General features: G+C 38.1%; 2 protein-coding genes across 2 annotated transcripts in view; one reads left to right on the forward strand and one right to left on the reverse strand.

The window, feature by feature from the left end:
* Positions 1 to 12,126, forward strand: part of lrr1 (leucine rich repeat protein 1) — a 71,560-nt gene extending 59,434 nt beyond the window's left edge. Inside the window, exon 4 of the mRNA XM_087989753.1 lies at positions 11,785 to 12,126. Coding sequence (XP_087845879.1) covers positions 11,785 to 11,815 — 31 coding nt within the window. The 3' untranslated portion in view covers positions 11,816 to 12,126. The remainder of the gene's footprint in view (positions 1 to 11,784) is intronic.
* pole2 (polymerase (DNA directed), epsilon 2) overlaps positions 5,549 to 24,086 on the reverse strand; it is a 30,441-nt gene continuing 11,903 nt past the window's right edge. The window contains exons 3-19 of the mRNA XM_043697358.2: positions 23,904 to 23,979; positions 22,953 to 23,030; positions 21,783 to 21,876; positions 20,305 to 20,379; positions 19,188 to 19,271; positions 16,728 to 16,784; positions 15,613 to 15,661; positions 14,915 to 14,987; positions 12,419 to 12,591; positions 11,753 to 11,842; positions 11,615 to 11,669; positions 10,496 to 10,555; positions 9,946 to 10,023; positions 9,724 to 9,832; positions 7,118 to 7,294; positions 6,593 to 6,660; positions 5,549 to 6,356 (exon numbers count right to left, since the gene is read on the reverse strand). Coding sequence (XP_043553293.1) covers positions 6,338 to 6,356; positions 6,593 to 6,660; positions 7,118 to 7,294; positions 9,724 to 9,832; positions 9,946 to 10,023; positions 10,496 to 10,555; positions 11,615 to 11,669; positions 11,753 to 11,842; positions 12,419 to 12,591; positions 14,915 to 14,987; positions 15,613 to 15,661; positions 16,728 to 16,784; positions 19,188 to 19,271; positions 20,305 to 20,379; positions 21,783 to 21,876; positions 22,953 to 23,030; positions 23,904 to 23,979 — 1,415 coding nt within the window. The 3' untranslated portion in view covers positions 5,549 to 6,337. The remainder of the gene's footprint in view (positions 6,357 to 6,592; positions 6,661 to 7,117; positions 7,295 to 9,723; positions 9,833 to 9,945; positions 10,024 to 10,495; positions 10,556 to 11,614; positions 11,670 to 11,752; positions 11,843 to 12,418; positions 12,592 to 14,914; positions 14,988 to 15,612; positions 15,662 to 16,727; positions 16,785 to 19,187; positions 19,272 to 20,304; positions 20,380 to 21,782; positions 21,877 to 22,952; positions 23,031 to 23,903; positions 23,980 to 24,086) is intronic.

Raw genomic sequence — 24,086 nt, forward strand, 5'->3', positions numbered from 1 at the left:
AGACATAGGAGTGGAAGCTACGCCATTCAACCCATTGAGTCCATTCCACCATTTAATCATGGCTGATGGGCGTTTCAATTCCATTTACCCACACTCTCCCTGTAGCCCTTAATTCCTTGCGAGATCAAGAATTTATCAATCTCTGCCTCGAAGACACCCAACGTCCCGGCCTTCACTGTGCTTCATGGCAATGAATTCCACAGGCCCACCACTCTCTGGCTGAAGAAATATCTCTTCATTTCTGTTCTAAATTGACCCATTCTAAATCTAAGGTTGTGCCCACGGGTCCTAGTCTCCGCACCTAACGGAAACAAATTTCCAGCGTCCACCCTTTCTAAGCCATGCATTATCTTGTAAGTTTCTATTCGATCTAGATTACTTTACAGTGTGGAAACAGGCCCTTCAGCCCAACAAGTCCACACCGACCCGCTGAAGAGTAACCCACCCAGACCCATTCCCCTACATTTACCCCTGCACCTAACAGTACGGGCAATTTAGCATGGCCAATTCACCTGACCTGCACATTTTTGGACTGTGGGAGGAAACCGGAGCACCCAGAGGAAACCCACGCAGACACGGGGAGAATGTGCAAACTCCAGACAGTCAGTCACCTGAGGCGGGAATGGAACCCGGATCTCTGGCGCTGTGAGGCAGCAGTGCTAACCACTGTGCCACCGTGCCGCCCACAATCTCCCCTCAATCTTCTAAACTCTAATGAATACAATCCCAGGATCCTCAGCCATTCATCGTATGTTAGGTCTACCATTCCAGGAACCTCCGCTGGACACGCTCCAGTGCAAGTATGTCCTTCCTGAGGCGTGAGGCTCAAAATTGGACACAGTATTCTAAATGGGGCCTAACTAGAGCTTTGCAGTCTCAGAAGCACTTTGCTGCTTTTATATTCCAGCCCTCTTGAGATAACTGACAACATTACAATTACTTCCTTAACCTGCAAATCAACCTTTAGAGAATCCTGGACAAGCACTCTCAGAAACCTTTGTAATAGTCAATACAATGTAACATCCTGACAGTATCAATGAGTTTTTGATGGGATCAGGAGATTTCAGCTCACTTTGCAGGTAGGTGAGAATGTCTCTTTTGAAACAGTAAGGTGATTTGGAGATGCCAGTGTTGGACTGGGGTGAACAAAGTTAAAAATCACACAATACCATGTTATAGTCCAACAAGTTTAATTGGAAGCATTAGCTTTCAGAGCGCGACTCCTTCATCAGATGGTTGTGGAGTTCACAATTGTAAGACACAGAATTTATAGCAAATGTTTAGTGTGATGTAACTGAAATTATACATTGAAAAATACCTTGATTGTTTGAGTTTCTCATCTATTAGAATGAGCATGATAGTTTCATATGTAAATCACAAGACTTTTTAAAAAAGTTACATTCTCAGGTTAACTGTAACAATTGGTGTCAGCCTAGATAAGATGTAGATGTTGAAGGTGTTAGCCCCCTGTGTGCCGTGGTCTGTGCCATAATGTTTAGACGGATTCTAATCTATAAAATGAGTTAACAGAGTCTTACATGGATTCATGCAGTTTTTGAGCAAAGTACAATATAACACTGCAATTACAAATTCACCCCACAAATGTATATGTGTATGTGTGCATGTGGGTTTTTGTGTGTTTGTGTGTGTGTGTCTGTCTGTCTGGGGTGGAGAGTTGTGAGTGCGAGAGAGAGTGTATATGTGTGTGTGAGTGTAAAGTGTCTAAGTCTGTGAGGGGATGCATGTGTGAGTGTGGTAGTGTGTGTGTCTGTAGGAGTGTGTGAGTACCTATGTGTGTGTGTCTGTGTTTAGGAGTTTCTATGTGTGTATAGTACAATGGTGATCACCTGTAGTGTGACATGAACCCAAGGTCCTGGTTGAGGCCCTCTCTATGGGTATGGAACTTAGCTATCAGCCTCTGCTCGGCCACTTTTCGCTGCTGCCTGTCCCGAAGTCCGCTGTGGAGGATGGTCACCCGAAGGTCCGAGGTCGAATGTTCTGGACCACTGAAGTGTTCCCCAACTGGGAGGGAACACTTCTGTCTGTTGATTGTTGTGCGATGCCCATTCATCCGTTGCTGTAGCCTTTGCTCGGTTTCACCAATGTACCATGCCACAGGGCATCCTTGCCTGCAGCATATGAGATAGACAACGTTGGCTGAGTCGCATGAGTACCTGCCACATACATGGTGGGAGGTGTCCCCACGTGTAATGGTGGTGTCCATGTCCACACTCTGGCACGTCTTGCAGCGCCTCCTGTGACAGGGTTGTATGGAGCTGTCCTGAAAGCCAGGCAGCTTGCTACAAACAATGATCTGTTTGAGGTTTGGCGGTTGTTTAAAGGCGAGCAGTGGAGGTGTGGGGAAGGTCTTGGCGAGGTGCTCATTGTTAAGAATGTGTTGCAGGTCGCGAAGAACTTGAAACAGTAAGGTGCTTCCATTGTTCCTGTCCTGGGTGCAAGGTCCTTGGTGGTGCCTCTCCGCCTGTCCTGTTCTTTGTGTGGCTTTGGTATTGAGACTACCCACAGGGCTTTGAGACAGCTGTGGGGACCAGGTATTGAGAGTGTGTTTTGGGAAGTGTATTCCCTTGTCTGCGAGTATTGTCTGGTTTCACTTGTCAGACTGTGTGGTCACTGCTGAGGCATTTTGGGTGTTTCTGATAAAGTTTGGCCAAGTTTGCTTTCCTATGTTCTGTGTGGGCCTATTATGGGTAGGCAGGGTGGCAGATCTTTTCCCACAGAAAGGAAAAAGCATATTGTTGTGCAAAGAAAGGTGGCAGATCAGAAGATAAGACATATTTAAAAACACAAAAGAATGATTAAAAAAATTTAAGAACATAATTATAGAGTACAAGAGAAAGCCAGTCAGAAATATTGAATCACAAAGGAAGAGTTTCTATAGATACTTCAATGAGAAAACAATGAGACTGTTTGTCCTATAACAATTTAGACTAGACAATAAGGAAATGTCAGATGCAGTGAACAGATATTTTGCATCTACCTTCAATATAGAGGATACAAGAATTAACCCAGAAGTAGCAATACATCAGGAAATGGAAGGGAGTGAGGTCAAAGGAAAATCAATCACCAGAGAAGCGGTGCTGAGTAAATTGTTGGGGTTGCAGGCTTAAAATGTCCAGGCTCTCATGGGTCTTCACTCTAGAGTCGAGATAACTGATGTATTTGGTTTTAATTTTCCAAAACTCTCTTCGTTCAAATATAGTCCCAATTGCAAAAGGGAGCAAAAAGGAAGACACAAAGCAGGAAACTACAATCCAGTTGGCTTAATATCAGTCATAGGAAAAATGATAGAAGCTATAAGAGTTCAACCTAGAAAAGTGTGAAGTCATTCACTTTGGAATGTTGAATTTGATTACAGAATACAGGTTAAAGGCAGGACTCTTGGCAATGTGGAGGAAGAGAGAGAGATCTTAGAGTCCATGTCCATAGATCCCTCAAAGTTGTGACCCAAGATGATAGGGTTGTTAAGAAGGTGTATGGTGCGTTGGCTTTCATTAGCAGGGGGATTGAGCTTAAGAGCCGAGACGTTATGCTGCAGCTCTATAAGAGGCCTGGTTAGAATTTTTTTGTTCAGTTCTGGTCATCTCATTACAGGAAAGATATGGAAGCTTTAGAGAGGCTGCTGAGGAGTTTTATCAGGATACTGCTTGGTCCGGAAGGCATGTCTTATGAGGAAAGGTTGAGGGAGCGAGGGCTTTTCTCATTGGAGCGAAGAAGGATGAGAGGTGACTTGATAGAGGTGTTTAAGATGATGAGAGGCATAGATCTAGTGGATAGCCAGAGACTTCTTCTGTGGTGAAAATGTCTATCATGAGGGGGCATAGTTTTAAGGGGAGTGGAGGAAGGTTTAGGGGAGATGTCTGAGGTATGTTCATTACACAGACATTGGTGGGTTCATGAAATGCACTGCCAACAGTCGTAGTAGAGTCAGGTATATTAAGGAGAAAGTGAGGTCTGCAGATGCTGGAGATCAGAGCTGAAAATATGCTGCTGGAAAAGCACAGCAGGTCAGGCAGCATCCAGGGAACAGGAGAATCGACGTTTCGGGCATAAGCCTTCAGGTACATTATGGACATACTTAGATAGGCATATGGAAGTTAATAGAATGAAGGGTAAGTAGGTTAGTGTGATATTTGCGTAGGATAAAAGGTCGGCACAACATCAAGGGCTGAAGGGCCTGTACTGTGCTATGTTCTATTATTACAGTTAAAGGAAGGCAATTGTATAAGTTTCAGGTCATCAGGCAGAATTAGTACGACAAGGGAAATAATTGACCAATCTATTTGCGGATGTAACACTTGCTGTGGATAAAGGGGAACTGCTAGATATACTGTACTTAGATTTCCAGAAGGTATTTAATAATCTGTCACATCAAAGGTTATTGTGGAAAATAAGAGGTGTGGTAGTTGCATATTCGTTCACTAACAGGAAATATAGGCATAAATGAGTCCTTTCCAAGTTGCAGGAGGTAACAAGCAGTGTGCCACAGGGATGTGTGCTGCGATCTCAACTGTTTACAATTTATATAAATGATTTACATGAAGGTTGGGAGGATATGATTGTCAAATTGTCTGATGTCAAAGATTTAGGAAAATAAGTTGTGAAGAAGACACGAGGCTATAAAAATATATAGATAGGTTAAGTGCATGGGCAAAAATCTGGCAAATGGGAGTATAATGTGCATGAATCATGAAACATTAGAATGCATGTACAGTAAGTAATTGGGCAAGCTAACAGAACATTACTCATTGTCCCAGAGGAGCATTGGGTGTGTGTGTGTGGGTGAGTGAGTGAGTGAGTGAGTGAGTGAGTGAGTGAGTGAGTGACAGACACAACTGGTGGTGAGTTTAACCCGAGTGTCACCACACCTCAGGTGAGGCGCAAGGGTGAGAAGGGAGAAAATTCATGGTAACCTGAACCATTGCAGGAATTGAACCAGTGCTGGTTGCATCACTGTGCATTGCAAACTAGCCCAACTGAGCTAACCGACCTCTCATCAAGTGATATTTGCAAAGGAATAATCTGTTGACTAATATTCTATGTGGGTTCCCCACCAGGACCACTTGACTCCTGATATTACAGCCTTGTAAACATGGACAAAAGGGATGATGCTCAGAGTGACAATGAGGGTGACTGGTTAATATAAAATAAACACAATGGAATGGAATACAGAAGCAGAGAGGTTGCATTTCAATTATATGGAGCACTGGTGAGACAGTATCTGGAGTACTATGCAGCCCCGTACTTTCACTTAAGGGATGATGTACATGTATTTGAGGCAATTCTGAGGTGACTTTTCTTATGAGGAAAGGTTGGACAGGTTAAGCTTTTATCCATTAGAGTTTAGAAGAGTAAGAGGTAACTTGATTGAAATACAGAACATCCTGAGGGTCTTGAAAAGGTAGATGTGGAGAGGATGTTTACTCTTATGGGAGAATCTAGGACTAGGTCATTGTTTAATAATCAGGGGTAACCCATTCAAAACAGAAATGAGGCCAAAAAAAATTTTAGAGGGATGCAACTCTTTGGAACACTCTCCCTGAAAAGTGTTCCAAAAGGAACAGAAGCAGAGTCCTTGAATATTTTAAAGTCAGAGGTAGATAGATTCTTGTTAAGCAAGGGTGTGAAAGGTTATCACGGATAGACAGGAATTTGAATTGAGATTATAATCAAATCAGCCATGATTTTATTGAATGGCAGAGCAGGTTCAAAAGGGCTACATGACCTACAACAAGTCCTAATTCACATGTTCATATGAGTAAATGTATGAGTGGTCAACTTTGGGTGACCAAGTAGAATGCAGGAAACCAATAAGGAATAAACTGCAATATCCCCTGTCTCGAGGTAATGAAGAAATGAATGAGAGTTTCAGTAGGACATGAGCTCAGGTAAAAATGAAGTGGGGCAAAAATTTATCCCCGCTAACAATTCTGAGTATCCTTTTCCCATCACGGCAACATTAAGATACCTGAAGTATATTATAACAATAAATTGAAAGATGTGTCACAGAGGTTTTCTGTCATTGTACAGAATGTAAAAAATACAAGTTTAATAAATTCTGATAAGATAAATCTAGACTTAAAAAGAATAGTTCTTATAAAGGGACATACTTACAAATTTTAGTTTATTATCAATCTTTCGAAAAAATATGGATCGTTATTAACTAAACCAGACAGACATTCTAAGTTTAATTTATAAACAAAATCTCCAATATAGATAAATACAAATAAACAAGAAATGATCAAAAATGGAAAAGACATTAATGTGCAAATGTAAGTCTTCAATATCCAGTCTCTTCTAAGTTTTAAAATTTCGCAAATCAAAGATTCTGAAGTTTACTGAAATGGAAGAAAAATATAATCAGTATCTTTATAAGAATTAGTTGAAACTAATTTCTCCATCGATTGAAATGCTAAGTAAAACTAATACACTTTTGTAACAAATTTTAACAAAAACATTTTTTATATCAAGGAATCTAGACATAATTGTGAATTCTTAAAGAGACTTTTAAACAAATATTTAATTTCTGTCTCCTGACATATCCTGAGATATAGTTTAGAGGTTTGTCCATTACCTGTCCTCCACAGTTCTATTTGAGGGGTAGTATACCTTGAAGCAGAACCCACTTCGAGGAAATGAGCCCTAAAACAAAGAAGTAAAATTTCTATTAAAAGATGTACAATTAATACTATAGCTTCTGCCACTGCACCAAATTGGATGTACATGCTCAGCTGGCACCCACTACAACCAACAGCACATGCAGTCTCTTCCACAGGTAACCACACTGTTGTTATGTTCATTGTCAGATTCTGCTTATGGTAACAAACAAAAATTAAAAGGAAAAGCAGAAAAGAAAAAAGGTGCATTACAAATGACAACAGATGCAGGTGAGAAATTTGAAAGAACCTGAAGGCAGTTTAGTCAATTAGTACCATGCTCAAACATTAATTAAAACAACACTTTTACATTGAATTCTGAAAACTCACTAAAGTTATTGGAAAGAAACATGAACATTTTTAAGAGAGCTATATAGATTAGTTATTTTGCTTACATTAGATCAGTTTACAATGTAATAAAACTTTGATGTAGTGGTTCTTACAGGATTGATGCAAATACAATCTGTATGGACGATGTTGAATGGATCGTATTTGTCAGCAAACACAATCAAGTCGGGTACCGGGTATACAGAAAGAGCATAATCATAGGCCCAGTAGACTGGACTAACGAACAGTGGGAGTGGTGTTAGATGTCCTTGTGCAATGATGGTCTTGACAAACTACCAAGAAAGTTGAAGGAAAAATGTTAGTGAACGCATCTTTTACAATCACAGAAAACCTTGACAATGACGTAATATATATTTAAAAAACTGGTTTATAGGAAAAATAACTGCACATTAGCTCATCAGTTACTAAAAGATTCTTGTTGAGCCTACAGCCAAAGATTAGATTTCCCACCTAAGTGGTAAAGAGTCACTAATGCAGCTTTGAAAAATAAAGTTGCAAGTTAAAGGGTGAACAGATAGATAAAAAGTACACACAAAAAGTCCAATATCAGGTTACATTTTATGTATAGGAAGTTTATGACTAATAGTTTTAATGAATGAGATACAGTAGGAAGGAAACACTTACTTGGACACTGCAGCAGGCTTTTTTAATCTTACAAAGAGATATTACTATAATATTGTTATGCTTTCTTGTCAAAGATTTTTTTAAAAATAGTTTAAGTAGCTAATTAATGTATGGAACATCAAAACAGTTGGTGCAGTTTGCAATTTGCAAAAATAAATAATATGCAGTGGGGATGTGGGGAGGTCTGTAGACCTGTAGATAGAATGGTTCCTGAAGTCAAATCGCGTTCACAAAAGAGAAAAATATTCTGTGAAAGGCATTTGGTGTTTACCTGTGCTAATTTCAAGGTCAACAACCAAGAAAATGCTACCAGTTCAAACAAGTTTAGTAAAATTTATGGGAAAGCCAAAAAAAAAAAGATTTTCACCGGAGCTGCCACCCTGCGGCAATTAGAAAAGGGTATAAAGCATGTAGACATACAACTAGGAAAGAAATAAAGATGAATCCTCCACAGGAGAGGCAAGCTGCAGATATTCTCTACATTTTATTCATATGATTGCCCCAGAACTTAATACACACTTTGGTCACGAGCACTGGAAATTTTCAAGGTTTAAATTTAGAACCAAATGTTGTACCACCATTTTAGTAAAATTTACAAATGAAAATATCTGCAATAAACTTTCAATCCAGTTTTGTTAAAGTGTTGATGAGGTCAGACTTACATAATCAAAGTACTTCCTTGCTTCTTTTAAGGACAAGGATTTTAATGTTGCAATTTCTGATTAAGTAAATTATTTACAGTTTATATTTAATGGATTTTAGCCCAGATTGCCATAAACTGATTACAATAAAGGGATAATTTAATTTGAATTATGTTACTACATGAAATTTAACCATTAGGTTCTAATGCACAATAGTTAGGATGCTTACGTTTATGAAGAAATATGCTAGTGTGTGTCCTTGACAGAGCAATATCATTGAGCCATCAAATCACTGTTCCAGACATGATGTGATGTAACATGTCAAGTGACCACTACACTATGACATCTACCGGAAATGTATCTATTGACGGATGTCAGAAAGAAACAGTATTTTGCTTGGTCACTGATAGCTGTATAGCTATTCAGTGCTCACTGACTTCAGATCATTTTAAAAACAATACTGGAGACTGGCTGATCCATAGAGAATACTACCCAAAAATTAAACATGCTCTTCAGTAAAAGGTAGAGGAAAGATTTAATACCCCCCTCAACTGAATTCTTTGCTGCAAATGGCCTTTAAAAAAGGTAAGAAGTTTGCTGTGAGAAAATGAAAATATTACTGAATGCATATGATTAATGATTTATTTATTTTCTATCAGTTCACATCAGTATAAGCTTTTTAGAGAATTATGTAAAATCTTAAGCACATAACCAAACTATTCAATCCCAATGAATTCTAATAGTATTCATGTTGCCCATGAGCCTCCTCCTACTTTAATTTTATTCATCCTGTCCCCATTTTCTTCATCTGTATTCATCAAGATTTCTATTATTTTTAGACTACAACATTTACAGGTTAGTTCTACGAGAATATCAAACAGAAAATAAGAGGATCAGCTGGCTATTCGGCCCATTGAACCTGGTCTGCCATTCAATACGTCAAGGCTGATCCTTTACCTCTACACTGTACTCCTGCTCTTTCTCCATACCCCTTGACACCTTTAGCTTCTGGAAATCTGTTATTTCTTTTTTAAATATATTCAGTTACTTTGCTTTCAGTCTTCATGGGTTCACCACAGTGTGAAGAAAATTCTTTACATCCCAGTCTAAAATTGCCTCCCACATACCTGAAGACCATGACCTCTTGATCTGGAACCCCATGCCTCCACATTCTCCATCACATTTAGAGATGGACAACAAATGCTGGTCTAGCCAGCAAAGCCCACATCCTATGAACATGTTTTTTTAAAATTGGCAACAAATAGAACATTTGAGTATGCCAGCATACTCTGGGAAGAAATAAAACAAGGAAAGTGACACTCTGAATCATGGCAGAATCACAATGTCATCCAACAGTAATGGCTGATAACACTGAACCAGAACATAAATACATGTATTTTGTATAAAAATCCGAAAACTAATTAACAGTTACTCACGTGGTTTGGAATATCCAAATTGCTGCTAGGAAAACGAATACAATTTCTGCACATCTTATTGACCAAATCTTCACGAAAAATTATGATTTCCTGTGTACAATATTGAATCCTAACAATAATAAGCACAGAAAATAATGTTTATCTGTTTTGAAGAAAACTAGAATGTGCTCTCAATAATGTGGCCAGTGAACTGTGAAATGATCAATTGTATTGAACATTTACCTGCAGGGATTTGTAGTAAATACAGAAAATGGAATCCTCTTGCTAAACTCTTCTGTGATATAGTCAGCAAGCGGAGGTCTTTAAACAAATAAAAATAAAACGATAAAAAGTTTCTGCAATTGGTTCTCTATAAACCAATTTTACGTAATCTAACGGTGCTTTTGCTTTTTTGTGTATTCAGAAGAATCTTAGTGTTTTGATAGAAAACCACACTTAAAAATTTGTATTGGGAACATTTCAAGAATGTAAAATTGCTAGAATACCTTTCATGACCCTGAATACTAAAAGGTACATGGAGCAAAAAGTCAAATACTACTAAGAAATGATGGTGAGCATATCATTTGATATTAGACTCATAGGGTTAGAGCTGACTAAAATGACTAGGAGGTCAAAAACCGATAACAATGGAATTATTTCATTTAGTCCCATCATCACTCAAAGCTGATGAATGGGAAATAGTAGGAATTGTACTGTTGGGAAACCAAGTCCAATGGAACTGGACACCATTAATTTTAAAAACAGAAGGAATACACCAAGAACTAGTGATTACCTGGGTAAGATAGAACCGGGACCAGGATCGTCAGGGCCGGGAACAAAAACAAAGCGGCTACTGCAAAACAAAAGAACATATTCAGATTCTATTATCAAGCATAACGTAGTGAAAAAACATACAGGTTGTTCTGCTATAATGAGTGTTTCATTAGCGAGAATTCGCTATAACACAGTTGACGAATTGAGGACACGGTTTCTAAAGTGCAAAGTTTTAAAGCATGTATTGGTTATAACACTATTCCAGCCTTATTACTTTAAATGGTGCTGCTATTACACAATTTTCTTATAACATGGGATTGCATGAGAACGGAACTACCATATTATAGCAGAACTGACTGTATCTTCGGAATTTTTTGAAGGATGACTTTTTTTTAAAAAGTCACACGATGCAAAAATATTCTACATTGTATTAAATGAAATGTTTTACACTGAATAGTAAAGAAGGACCTTTATTCTAATTTTTCCGTGATATAAAATGATGCTGGGATATACTTTGTTTGAAAGTCATTTAGCTGGAATCTACCAACTATGAGTTTTCGAAGTCCAAAGTTGCCATTGCTAAATCTCTTATGGAAAGCCTAACAACTTCCAGCCCGATATCTTCACACATCATTGCCTTTCAGAATAACATTTAATGCCAAAATTCTCATCCATTTCTTTTGTACTTCCAGACTTTTAACATTTCAAAATATTATCTAATATTATCTAAATTGGAGAACTGCCATCCTACAACCTTCATAAATTTCAGCCTAAAACCACACCTCTCATATCATAAATGACACAAAAGCTTATTCCCATATCACCTCAGTGCTCACTGACCTTTTTGTTGGCTCCTGAATTTAAGGTACTCATCCTTGTGCACAGTGATTAATGTTTGACACAAGGACATAAATTGTTAAGTCTGTAGTCAGGTGATGAAACATTGAACAAGGTAACTCAAATAAATCTATCAAATTTTACAGAAGTCAAAAAGAAAGTGAAATTTAGAGGATGAAACATCAAATCTATCAAAACTAATGTTTTGAAGATGAATACTTTGATGATTTGCTTCCTCCATTATTTTAACAAGAATAACTACATTCTACTAATGGGCTGATTGCAGGTTTAAAGCACTTACTTTTTATGGATATTCGGATATTCACAGATAATATCTGCAAGTGTTTTCAGAGATTCTGAAAATGTGATAAGATCAAATTAAAAATCAAGTTGGAGTTCTAAACAAGTCAATTAAAAGCTTAAAAAAATTGTATCTCACCTATTAGATTCTTTATTTGGTTGTTTCCATAGGGAGCAGAGGAAAAATTGCCACAGAAGATGAAGCAAGTGGGCGGCATGGAAGAATAACCTACAGAGCACACAGTGTAACTATATGTGGTCTACACCATGACTGCAGGAATGTTTAATGCAAACGTATACATATCAAAACTGTACATTTTAATTGACTGTATGCCGGAACAGTCAATTGAAGTAAATTATAAACTTCTATTCAACTTCTTTTGTCACCATTTCTTAATTTGAGATAACCAATCAATACGTATTAAAACAAAACTATTACATTATAAGCCAGCAGACTTTATGTCAGCAAGCATACTGGTTTCAAGGAAGGTTATAACTCTGTCTTCTTGCACCCCCCCCCCCCCCCAGCAACCAATACTCAGGTTTCCAAAAACATTGCAAACAAGAAAAACAGTAAAGTGAAGAAAGAAGCTGTGTGAATATTGGTTAAGGGCAGGATTGGGATTAATTTCCAACTTTATAAGTTTAGATAAGCTCAGCACCCAATGACAAGTGGAATTCTACGTAATGTGGTAAACTACAATCATGTTTCACAGGTTGGCGCAACATCGAGGGCTGAACAACCTGTACTGCGCTGTAATGTTCCATGTTCTGTGTGATTAAATGAATGCAGTAAATATATTACCTGAAAACATCATATGAAGTTTTTCAAGTACTTCCACCTGGTCCAACCATAAATCAGAGACAAAAACAAACATGGCATCTTCATTTTCTTCCTCCAATTGCTTTAATTTTGTTGAAGATTTCACTGACGTAGCAGAGGGACCGCCAAAAAAGTTAATGTTGCCATAATAAGATCTAGGAGACAAAGCATGAAAAGTTTCAAGGTCCTTAAGTGTAAGCAATTGAGTAACCATGAATACCAAGGATCATAATCCTACGTCAGCAATTTGAACTTCCAATTAACATAAGATTTCTTCTAAACTGTCAAATGCCAATTTATGAACAGGAAGAATGCTAGAGTTTATTTTCACTATTTATAAATTTAGTTAATAGATTTAAAACAATTCACACAAAGCAGTTTAGTAAATTAGAGTCACAGAGATGTATAGCACGGAAACAGACCCTTCGGTCCAACCCTCCCTGCCGACCAGATATGCCAACCCAATCTAGTCCCACCTGCCAGCACCCGGCCCATATCCCTCCAAACCGTTCCTATTCATATACCCATTCAGATGCCTTTTAAATGTTGCAATTGTACTAGCCTCCACCGCTTCCTCTGGCAGCTCATTCCATACACATACCACCCTCTGCGTGAAAATGTTGCCCCTTAGGTCTCTTTTATATCTTTCTCCTCTCACCCTAAACCTATGCCCTCCACTGCTGGACTACCCCACCCCAGGGAAAAGACTTTGTCTATTTATTCTATCCATGCCCCTCATTTTAGATTACATTACAGTGTGGAAACAGGCCCTTCGGCCCAACAAGACCACACCGACCCGCTGAAACGCAACCTACCCATACCCCTACATTTACCCCTTACCTAACACTACGGGCAATTTAGCATGGCCAATTCACCTGACCTGCACATCTTTGGACTGTGGGAGGAAACCGGAGCACCCGGAGGAAACCCACGCAGACACGGGGAGAACGTGCAAACTCCACACAGTCAGTCGCCTGAGGCAGGAACTGAACCCGGGTCTCAGGCGCTGTGAGGCAGCAGTGCTAACCACTGTGCCACCGTGCCGCCCTCTTAAATTTTATGAACCTCTATAAGCACACTCTTCAGCCTCTAACGTTCCAGGGAAAAAAGCCCCAGCCTATTCAACCTGTCCCTATAACTCAAATCCTCCAACCCTGGCAACATCCTTGTTAAATTTTTCTGAACACTTTCAAGCTTTAAAATATCCTTCCAATAGAAAAGAGACCAAAATTGCATGCAATATTCCAGAAGAAGATATAGACTGTAGGGAAATAGATGGTGACAACTTGCAAAATGTCCATATTACAGAGGAGGAAGTGCTGGATGTCTTGAAATGGGTAAAGGTGGATAAATCCCCAGGATCTGATCAGATGTATCCGAGAACTCTGTGGGAAGCCAGAGAACTGATTGCTGGGCCTCTTGTTGAGATATTTGTATCATCGATAGTCTCATGTGAGGTGCCATTGTTTAAGGGTGGTAAGGACAAGCCAGGGAACTATAGACCAGTGAGCCTGACCTCGGTGGTGGGCAAGTTGTTGGAGGGAATCCTGAGGAACAGGATGTACATGTATTTGGAAAGGCAAGGACTGATTAGGGATAGTCAACATGACTTTGTGCATGGAAAATCATGTCTCACAAACTTGATTGAGTTTTCTGAAGAAGTAACAAAGAGGATTGATGAGGACAGAGCAGTAGATGTGATCTATATGGACTTTAGCAAGGCGTTCGACAAGGTTCCCCATGGGAGACTTATTAACAAGGTTAGATCTCATGGAATACAGGGAGAACTAGCCATTTGGATACAGAACTGGCTCAAAGGTAGAAGACAGCGGGTGGTGGTGGTGGTGGAGGGTTGTTTTTCACACTGGAGGCCTGTGACCAGTGGTGTGTCACAAGGATCGATGCTGGGTCCTCTACTTTTTGTCATCTACATAAATGATTTGGATGCGAGCATAAGAGGTACAGTTAGTAAGTTTGCAGATGACACCAAAATTGGAGGTGTAGTGGACAGCAAAGAGGGTTACCTCAGATTACAACAGGATCTTGACCATATGGGCCAATGGACTGAGAAGTGGCAGATAGATTTTAATACAGATAAATGCGAGGTGCTGCATTTTGGGAAAGCAAATATCTTAGCAGGACTTATACACTTAATGGTAAGGTCCTAGGGAGTTTTGCTGAACAAAGAGACCTTGGAGTGCAGGTTCATAGCTCCTTGAAAGTGGAATCGCAGGTAGATAGGATAGTGAAGAAGGCGTTCTGACCAATGCTTTCTTTTATTGGTCAGAATATTGAGTACAGGAGTTGGGAGGTCATGTTGCAGCTGTACAGGACATTGGTTAGGCTTAAGATTTGCTTTCCCAAAATGCAGCACTTCGCATTTATCTATATTAAACTCCATCTGCCACTTCTCATATCAAATGCCAGCAAACTTCCTTGAAACAGATACTTATCAGAAAACAACATGGTGAAAATTACCTTGTAATGCTGGAAGGTTCAGTGGGTGGAAAACCAAACCCATTGACATGAAAAATTCCATCTTCGTACCATCCTGGAAAAGGATTCTAATAATAACTGCCATTTATAGAGTTTATATTGATCATAAATTTACAAAAGAAGATTTTATTAACAATACATCAAACTGAATAATCAGATTCTGTCTTGTCTGGCCAACATTCATCCGTCAATCTAAAAAACGGATTATTTGGTCACCAGTTACTATCTGAGGAACCTTGCTGTGCACAAGTCGTCTGTCACTTTTCCACTCAACAGAGACTACCTTTTAGAAGTACTTATTTGGTCGATGGTACTTTGGGATATTCTGAAGGTACAAAATATACCATATAAGTGCAAGTTTTTGCTTTATTGCAATAGCTTTCTGATAAATAGTCATGATTGGGGTTCAGGCTGTGGTACTGCAATGACAGCAAAGTTCAAAATTACCTCTTTAAAAGCAATTAAATTGACCATCACTTGAGCAGAACTATTAAAATTCAAGAACAAAGGTGATTTATGATGCACATCTAAAAGCGCATCACACCATAGTTATTAATAATTTAATAACCTATTATTATGGATGGAAAAACAGAGAAGGCTCATAAAGCAATGACCTTTGATGACAGAAACACATGAAAGTTGCTGCAAGCACTGTGGAGATAAAACAAATTCTTCATTACCTTCCGCAAGAACGAAGCAAGATTCTGTATATAAGCCACTATGAAACTGGTGCTTTCTGGTTAAAGAAATTCAGGATAAATTACAGAAATGCCCTTTAATATATAACATTAATGGAAAGCTCCGGTGGAAAATGACTTTTTAAACACAAAGCTTTGATCATCTGAAAGAGAAACTGAATTTATTTCTTTTAAAATAGGGAATATGTAATAAAAAAAGCAAGTTCCTTCAGATCTCCATTGGTTCTGGGGCCAAACATTTTATGCAGTTGATCTGAAAAATGGAGCAGTACAAAAATGGAGCTTTTCATGTCTTTTACATATATTTTCTTTCTTTTCATACTCGTTAAAATTTGTAATACCATTCTAAGAGTACTAACCCTCCAGGTTCACACCATTTAATGTTTCCTCTTAGTTCCTTCAAGTTGTGTCTCACAGAATTGTCACAATGCAGAAGCAAAACATTTGGCCCAATTTATCTGCACTCAATCTTCAAGTGAGCATCATCATTTTGTATCATCCTCCCTCTCTTCGCCCATAAATCACTTCAATTCATCCTCAGTTGGTGCCATTTAGTCTTACTGCACAAACTACTACTCCAACGTTTAATAAAAATCTTATGAAAGATGTTATAAAAATAGAATTCCTTCACTCGTTTGTTTTTCATTCTCTCTTTACATCTACTTTAAATTTATCATTTGAATGAGATTATACTTCACTTTTCACGTGAATGAGATTTAAACTGAATTGGAGATGCCGGTGTTGGACTGGGGTGTACAAAGTTAAAAATCACACAACACCAGGTTATAGTCCAACAGGTTTAATTGGAAGCACACTAGCTTTCGGAGCGATGCTCCTTCATTGTGCAGGGCTCGATCGTAACACAGAATTTATAGCAAAACTCTGCAGTGTGATGTAACTGAAATTATACATTGAAAAATTAATGTTAAGCCTTTCATCTGTTAGAATACAGTGATAGTTTCACTTCTTTCATGTGTAAATCACAAAACCATTTTTTTAAAAGTTGCATTCTCAGGTTAGCTGTCAACAATGATGATAGCTAGACAATATGTTGAAGTTGAAGATTTAAACTGCATAGGTGAAACACAAAAGGATATTGCTTTACTAAGATTGAGTTGAACAGTTCCAGTTGGATCTTCAAGAAAGAATTTTCCCTGAAACGGTAAATATAATTAAGTGATCATTCAGCATTATCAACATTGAAAAAAAGCTACATTTCAGATTTTGGTTGCATTGGACTCCTTTACAGAGTCATGGAGTCCAACCAGTCCACATTGACCATGTTGCCAGGCTAAACTAGTCCCATCTGCCTGTGCAACGTCCATATCCCTCCAAACCGTTCCTATTCATGAACTTATCCAAGTAATCATTCCTATTCATGAACATATCCAAGTAACATTTAAACCTTCATCCACCATTTTCTCACAGTTTATTCCTAAACAAACCACTCTGTGTTAAAATGTTACCTCTCGTGGCCTTTTTAAATCTTTCTCTTCTCATCTTAAAATATTTCCCTCTAATAAATTTTGCTTTGCAAAGGGTTCAGTGGAGATTTACTAGAATATTGTCTGGTTAGGATGAGGGTCTTTTGAGAAAAGGTTGAAAGACTTGAGGCTGTTTATGTCAGAGAGAAGAAGGTTGAGCGATGACTTAATGGAGACATAAGATAATCAGAGGGTTAGATAGGGTGGACAGTGAGAGCCTTTTTCCTCGGATGGTGATGGCTAGCATGAGGGGACATAGCTTTAAATTGAGGGGTGATGAACATAGGAGAAATGTCAGAGGTAGTTTCTTTACTCAAGAGTAGTAGGGGCGTGGAACACACTGTCTGCAACAGTGGTGGGCTTACCAACTTTAAGGGCATTTAAATGGTCATTGGATAAACATATGGATGAAAATGGAATAGTGTAGGATAGATGGACTTCAGATTAGTTCCACAGGTCAGTGTAACTTTGAGGGCTAAAGAACCTGTACTGTACTATAATGATTTATGTTCTAATTTTGAACTCCCTCAACCTAGGGAAAAGACCCTTGTCATTCACCTTATTTTGATTCTGATAATTTTAAAACATTGACAAAAGGTGGCAAGCAACAGTGATAAATATTAGAATTTTCTCTTAAATCTGTTATGGACTAGGCCAGACCCCTCAAAACACTTTTAAGAAGGTAGCCCATTCCCTTACTTATTCCTTTTAGGCAGATGTAAAGTGGATATTCCCAGGAGTGATGCAGTCTGTCAAACCATTCAGTTTTAAACAAAACAGAATTTTAACACTACGGATGAAACACAAATAAAAGAAAACTGGATTTAAAATAACTTATTTGATAACCCAACCGGCTCTATCGCAACTTAACAAAGCTGTTCCACTTCCTGCAACATCCCATAAACACTCCTCTTGGCACAAGGTACATTCCAACACAGGTTCTTAAAGGCAGGAGAGATGTCAGAGAAAAAGTTCAGACAAGACCTCTATTGAAGCATGGAACCTCTTTTCACTGTAGCTGCTTCTCTAGGTCTCCACCAGTCATTTTTCACAGCTTGCTAAAACAAAAACTAGAAAGAAAACTCAATTGGGAGAACTGGCCACTCCGCTGTCATTGTCCAAAGCAACCATTTCCAGACAAATATCAGCACCTCTGCCTTTATGATGCCTCTTGAAAAAAAAACAAGGACAACATAACCTTGTTAAAGGGGCAACAGCATCACAAATCCTCCTTTCCCACCCCATGGTGGGGATACAATATTAGAAGGTATCAATCCCACCACTAATGTATCACACCTTTTGTATCCATGAAGTGAATGTTTACCTGAGAATCACAAGTGTGAACGTAAACCACTTCTCACATATAATGCACAATTCCAGCAGATGTGATTTGGAGACACCGGTGTTGGACTGGGGTGTACAAAGTTAAAAATCACACAACACCAGGTTATAGTCCAACAAGTTTAATTGGAAGCATTAGCTTTCGGAGATTGCTCCTTCATTGGGTGATTGTGACAACGACAATCACCTAATGAAGGAGCAGCGTTCTGAAAGCTAGTGCTTCCAAATAAACCTGTTGGGCTATAACCTGGTGTTGTGTGATATTTAATTAAATTCCAGCAGAGGTTAATTAATTAATTTATTTATTAATCTACAGGAACCCCACTCAACTTGAGATGCTGAAGAAAACAGCATGGTTTCCACCAGCAAAGTTTGAAAGTTAACTTAATACATGCCAAATACCTGGGAGCCCATTACCTTGTACAGTTCGATCTCACATTATTTACTAAGTATTTTAAGCAACTTCATTGCTATTTCATATAAAATATCCAAGTTCCACTGCATCAATTCAAAATTGAAAATGTGGGTAAAATTCAGAAACATCCATACCAGATTTCACTATACAAGCAATGCAATGGTCAGTTTTTCAAGTGCACAATTAATTTACCACTCATACCTACCCTATCCTTGTTCATTTTCTGACTCTCAGAATACTGGCAGAGAAAAACTGCTGTATTTCAGTGTAACCTGGAGCCATAGTTGAGGTAACAAACTCTTGATTACTAAGCTTACCTCTTTAAGTTGTGTTATCATCCCCAGAACAATGACTTCTCCAACCTTTGATGTGCTGCCAAGGAGCATTTCTATAGTTTTTAGCTAAAACAATAAAGAAAGTATGAAAACTCAACAATACAGATATAATACATCTTCTTCCTTACTCTGTATTGTGGAATTACTTGAAGGCCATTTCTCCTAGTAGTTTAAACTTGTTTTACATTAATTGAATTTGATTTACTGCAAAATGGCACCTCAGTGGGCAGCACGGTGGCACAGTGGTTAGCACTGCTGCCTCGCAGCGCCAGAGACCTGGGTTCAATTCCCGCCTCAGGCGACTGACTGTGTGGAGTTTGCACATTCTCCCCGTGTCTGCGTGGGTTTCCTCCGGGTGCTCCGGTTTCCTCCCACAGTCCAAAGATGTGCAGGTTAGGTGAATTGGCCATGTTAAATTGTCCGTAGTGTTAGATAAGGGGTAAATGTAGGGGTATGGGTGGTTTGCGCTTCGGCGGGTCGGTGTGGACTTGTTGGGCCGAAGGGCCTGTTTCCACACTGTAAATTAATCTAAATCAATATTGCCTTGCCCAAATTTATCAATTGAGGAAGCAGAAATTGCAGAATAATGTCATCTTTTTCAAATTACTATATCTGTTTTCTTCATAAATGCTGGAAAGGATCAATATGAAAATACTTGTTTTGTCAGTCCACCTAATGCCTCATTGGTTCGTGGTAATCATGTGAAAGTAAACACGTTTTAAAAATTAGCAGCATTCTTTGTTAAGTGAATTCTTTATGGCATACAATCCTAAACTGAATATTGTTATATATGGCCTCCCACCTGAAAAAGGTAAGCTCCCTGGTTCCCATCTCAGGATCCTACCCAAGATGGTGGTTAACTGAAGATGGGGTATTAAATGTTCCAATGCCATTTTCATGTTGCTCCCACCCTGTTTATGCCAGAAATGTGCAAAAAAATGGCAAAATAGATTGAGAAAAATTATAGAGACAGACAAACAGAAACATTTTTAAGAAACTTAAAATTTGTTTGCCTTTAGCCCATGGAAGGTAACTTAGTCCAACTGACAAAGACAATTGTATTTGAAAGACAATTGTTGACAAACATTTGGCACCTTACTTGAAATTTATTTCTGTTCTCATCAGGATGTGATCCTGTCACAGGAGGTGTAAATAATTCATGTCTATGAGTTCGCTGTAAAATAAAGTATTAATATATGAGACAATTCATTTATCAATTCTGCAGATACCCAAAAATTGAAAAAAGTTCTGAATTTGGATACCACCTCCATAAATAAAACTTATGTTAAATGGAAATCGGTAACTCTTCCCAATTCTCTCCCCAAGAATTAGTCTAGGCAAAATAAGCCACTTTGGTTTCTCTGGGTTATATGATTCTACATAGTGAATCTAACCATTCCTTTGAGATATCAAAGTTATTAAATGATGCTGGTATTGTATAGCTATTCAGAATTTGTATTAAAATGCTAAAATATCTACAACTTGCTTTGTCAAAGTAACTTTGTTTATATATGCACAAAACAGATTTAAAACAAATACCCTTAAGGCCAAAATATGTTGCTACAATGAATAGCGTCATTCTGTAAAACGTGGCTCCCACAATAATAAGTCACATTTTATCCTGTTATCAATAATCAATAAAGTCTTTATAAAACTGAAGAAAGTTGAATCCACTCTGCAATTATGATTTTACATTTAACTGAAATATATTCTATGGTCAAATGTTTCCCATAAATTTTCAAAGTGTGGGGCCAAGAAAGTCAGATGGCAACCAACACATCATTCACATGGGTGAGATAACTCAACTGATTGGTTCCTTAGTTAATTTTTGGCAATCAAGACCTCAGCACTGATTACCTGAATCATCAGTTGCCAATTCTGGATTCTAAAGTCTGGCAATCAAGGCCAGTCCTTAGGAGATCCAGCAACCAGAAGGCAAGATAGATTTTTACTCTTTTAATGGAGTGGGGTTTTACAGGCCACTCACTGTTACCATCTCTACCTCCAACTGCCACCAGACTGAGGCAATTGGAGATAATCAATCACTTAACTTGGCAATCAGAATGCCATGGCTTCCCAAACAGGAAACAAGCCACCTTTCTCACTTGTAAAGGTGGCAGGTGATTGGGGAGGTGGCTTGTTGTGATCCTTAAGTGGCTATTAATTGACCACTTAAGGGCCTTAATTGCCGGTGCATTGAGAAAATCGCCAATGGACCTTATTGCCCAGCACCTAACTACAGAAGTAGCAAGAAAGGGTTGAATTTCTGTCCATGCCACATGCCCAATTATATCTCCTTCTCGCCAATTCCAGATTGACAAGTCAGGCCCTATTTTTTTTTTAAGTGAGATAAAGAATAATTTGCCATACTGAACCTGGAACTTACATAAAGATTATTTGTAGTTCTCTATCCTTTTTTGCACATGCATAAACTTCCAAAAAGTACTAGGACCGTACACATTGAAATTATTTGTTTTCAAATTATGTTCAACCCAAAATTACAAAAAAAAGGCAAGTAATGAAATAAAAGATTTCCACTTGAAACATGGTCAAGATTTATTTTTGTCTTTCCTTTACCTGTTGCATAATAGTGTAGCGTTCACAAAATAGTTCAGCTTTGTTTCGCGATGTTCCAAACAGACAAGGTGCACTGCGATCTGTCATTGCAAGACTACGGTACACAAACAAGGTTTTACTTAAACTGCATTTCATTAAATAAACCCATTTATTTTGCATATGATTTTCCAAACTCACAAGGAAAATAAAAATCTGGTGCACAGGAACACCTGGTGATAAATGAACCAAATTAGCATGTCAATACTTTACATTCCATTCTTATCCACGAGTTTGCTTTATTTATTGCTTTTGAAAACACTTCTGTGATTACATAAGAGTTGGATTCAACCAGTAAAACTACCCATACAAGTTTTCATCTTATATGAATGTTTAATATCTTTCCTTATGGTATCAGGTTGTATTAGCTATTACAATATTCTTATCTTCCTATGCTGGTGTAAGACATCAGAACCTACACTGGGAGATATGCAACAAAGAGAAAACGTCACAGTTTATTAGTTGAGTTAGTTCATTGCATTTGAAATTAAGGAGGCTGAATCTAGACTTTGTGACAGTGATGAGTTAAAATACAAAGTTCCAAGAGCAATTGAGATGCTTAATTTTCACAGTGAATGAAAGATCAAATTTATTCCTTTTAAAAATACAAAACTATGCCACTATGATATTGTATCTCAGGAACGATCAACACCTTTGTATCCTATGTAACCTGAAAGAGACCAGCTGGAGGTGAACAGGATACGTAGAATCATACAATCCCTACAGTGTGGAAGCAGGCCTTTCGGCCCATCGAGATAACACCAACCTTCCGAAGAACTTCACACCAAGACCCCCTACCTGTCGCCCTGCATTTCCCATGACTAATCCACCTAGCTTGTCCATTCCTGACACTATGGGCAATTTAGCATAGCCAATCCACCTACACTAAGAATCTTTGACAAACAAAGGCAGCAAAGGACATTTTCAAGAAATAATGGCTGAACATGTGAAAGAAAAATGTAAGTTATGATAAGTTATCTACAGACAAATATTCCAGTGGTTTATCAAATGTAGTAGTTCCACTACAAAGCTCATAAAAATTATAATAAATCTGAACCTTAAAAGTACAATATTTCCAACATACGTCACATAAATACAAAATCATGAACTGTTCGATTGTCCAAATAAACTCACGGTAAAAATTTCTTCCTTTCTGAATTGTAGATATAACGAGGAACATCAAATGCACCAATTATGTTGAAGACGTGTTCTCTATCAATATAAATGAACAATTATCAATACTAAATTAGTGAAAGATACACCTCCGCATTTTGCCATTATAATTGATCAAACAGATGAAAGCAACATAAATCTTCAGTAATGACTAGCTGTGGCCTTGCAAAAAAAATAGGTAGTACTCTGTTCCTCTTCTATTCATTTATAATTTACTTAATCTGTGATATTTAATTTTATATCCTTCATGCAACAGTTCGTTGTATTTTTGTTTTTCACTGAAACGTTTTTCCTCTTACACTGGCATGAATGCCAGAAGTTAATGCTGGGACAAAAAGTATCGCAATTTCCCCCATTCATTAGCTAGGCATCTGATGTGCATGGAAAATCTCACCACATTTTAAGATACTATGTCAACCATTTGATTGAGATATTCATACAGTTTGTCTTTATTGACAAGGTGTTGACAGGGTATCTTCATTGTGCATGAGATGCATTTATATTGTTGACCTCGCACCAATCTTCACTTAGAATGTGTACTGGAGGCACACTTTAGTGAAAACAGAGATTGGGAATGAAAGGCTGGGTCAAGAGGTGAATTTAGGGAAAGATTGAGGATGAGAAGCAAGATCAAAGAACTCTGGAGTCATGATAAAAGAAACAAATTTTACATGTGTGCACTGGGTTATTATAGCCCCAATTAACATGTAACTAAATTTGAGGATAATGGAAATCTTAAAATATTAGTGAATGGATATTCCCCACATTAAAAATATTGGACTTTTGTTTAATAGGAGCAGAAATGTGCCATTTCCAAGGTTTTTATCAGCATACATAAAAGCTGAAAACTTAGTGAGATCGCCATCCACAATATCTGGTCAATCTAACACATAAATCTTTAATTTGACCTACATAGTTTCATCACAAGTCTGACTGCACTCCTGGACTGCTGCCTCCACCATTGATTGCTCTATCATGTTGCAGTTCACTGAAAAGTAAAAACACACAAATCAAACAGTTCTCTTTGTGTTAAATTGTTTCTACTTTTAACAACTAACTCTGGATTTTAAACAGGTATTGAACACACATGAATCC

Source organism: Chiloscyllium plagiosum, unplaced genomic scaffold (assembly GCF_037043375.1).
Source record: "Chiloscyllium plagiosum isolate Xiang-an unplaced genomic scaffold, Cpla_swu_hap1 HiC_scaffold_8, whole genome shotgun sequence".
Taxonomy (NCBI): Eukaryota; Metazoa; Chordata; class Chondrichthyes; order Orectolobiformes; family Hemiscylliidae; genus Chiloscyllium; species Chiloscyllium plagiosum.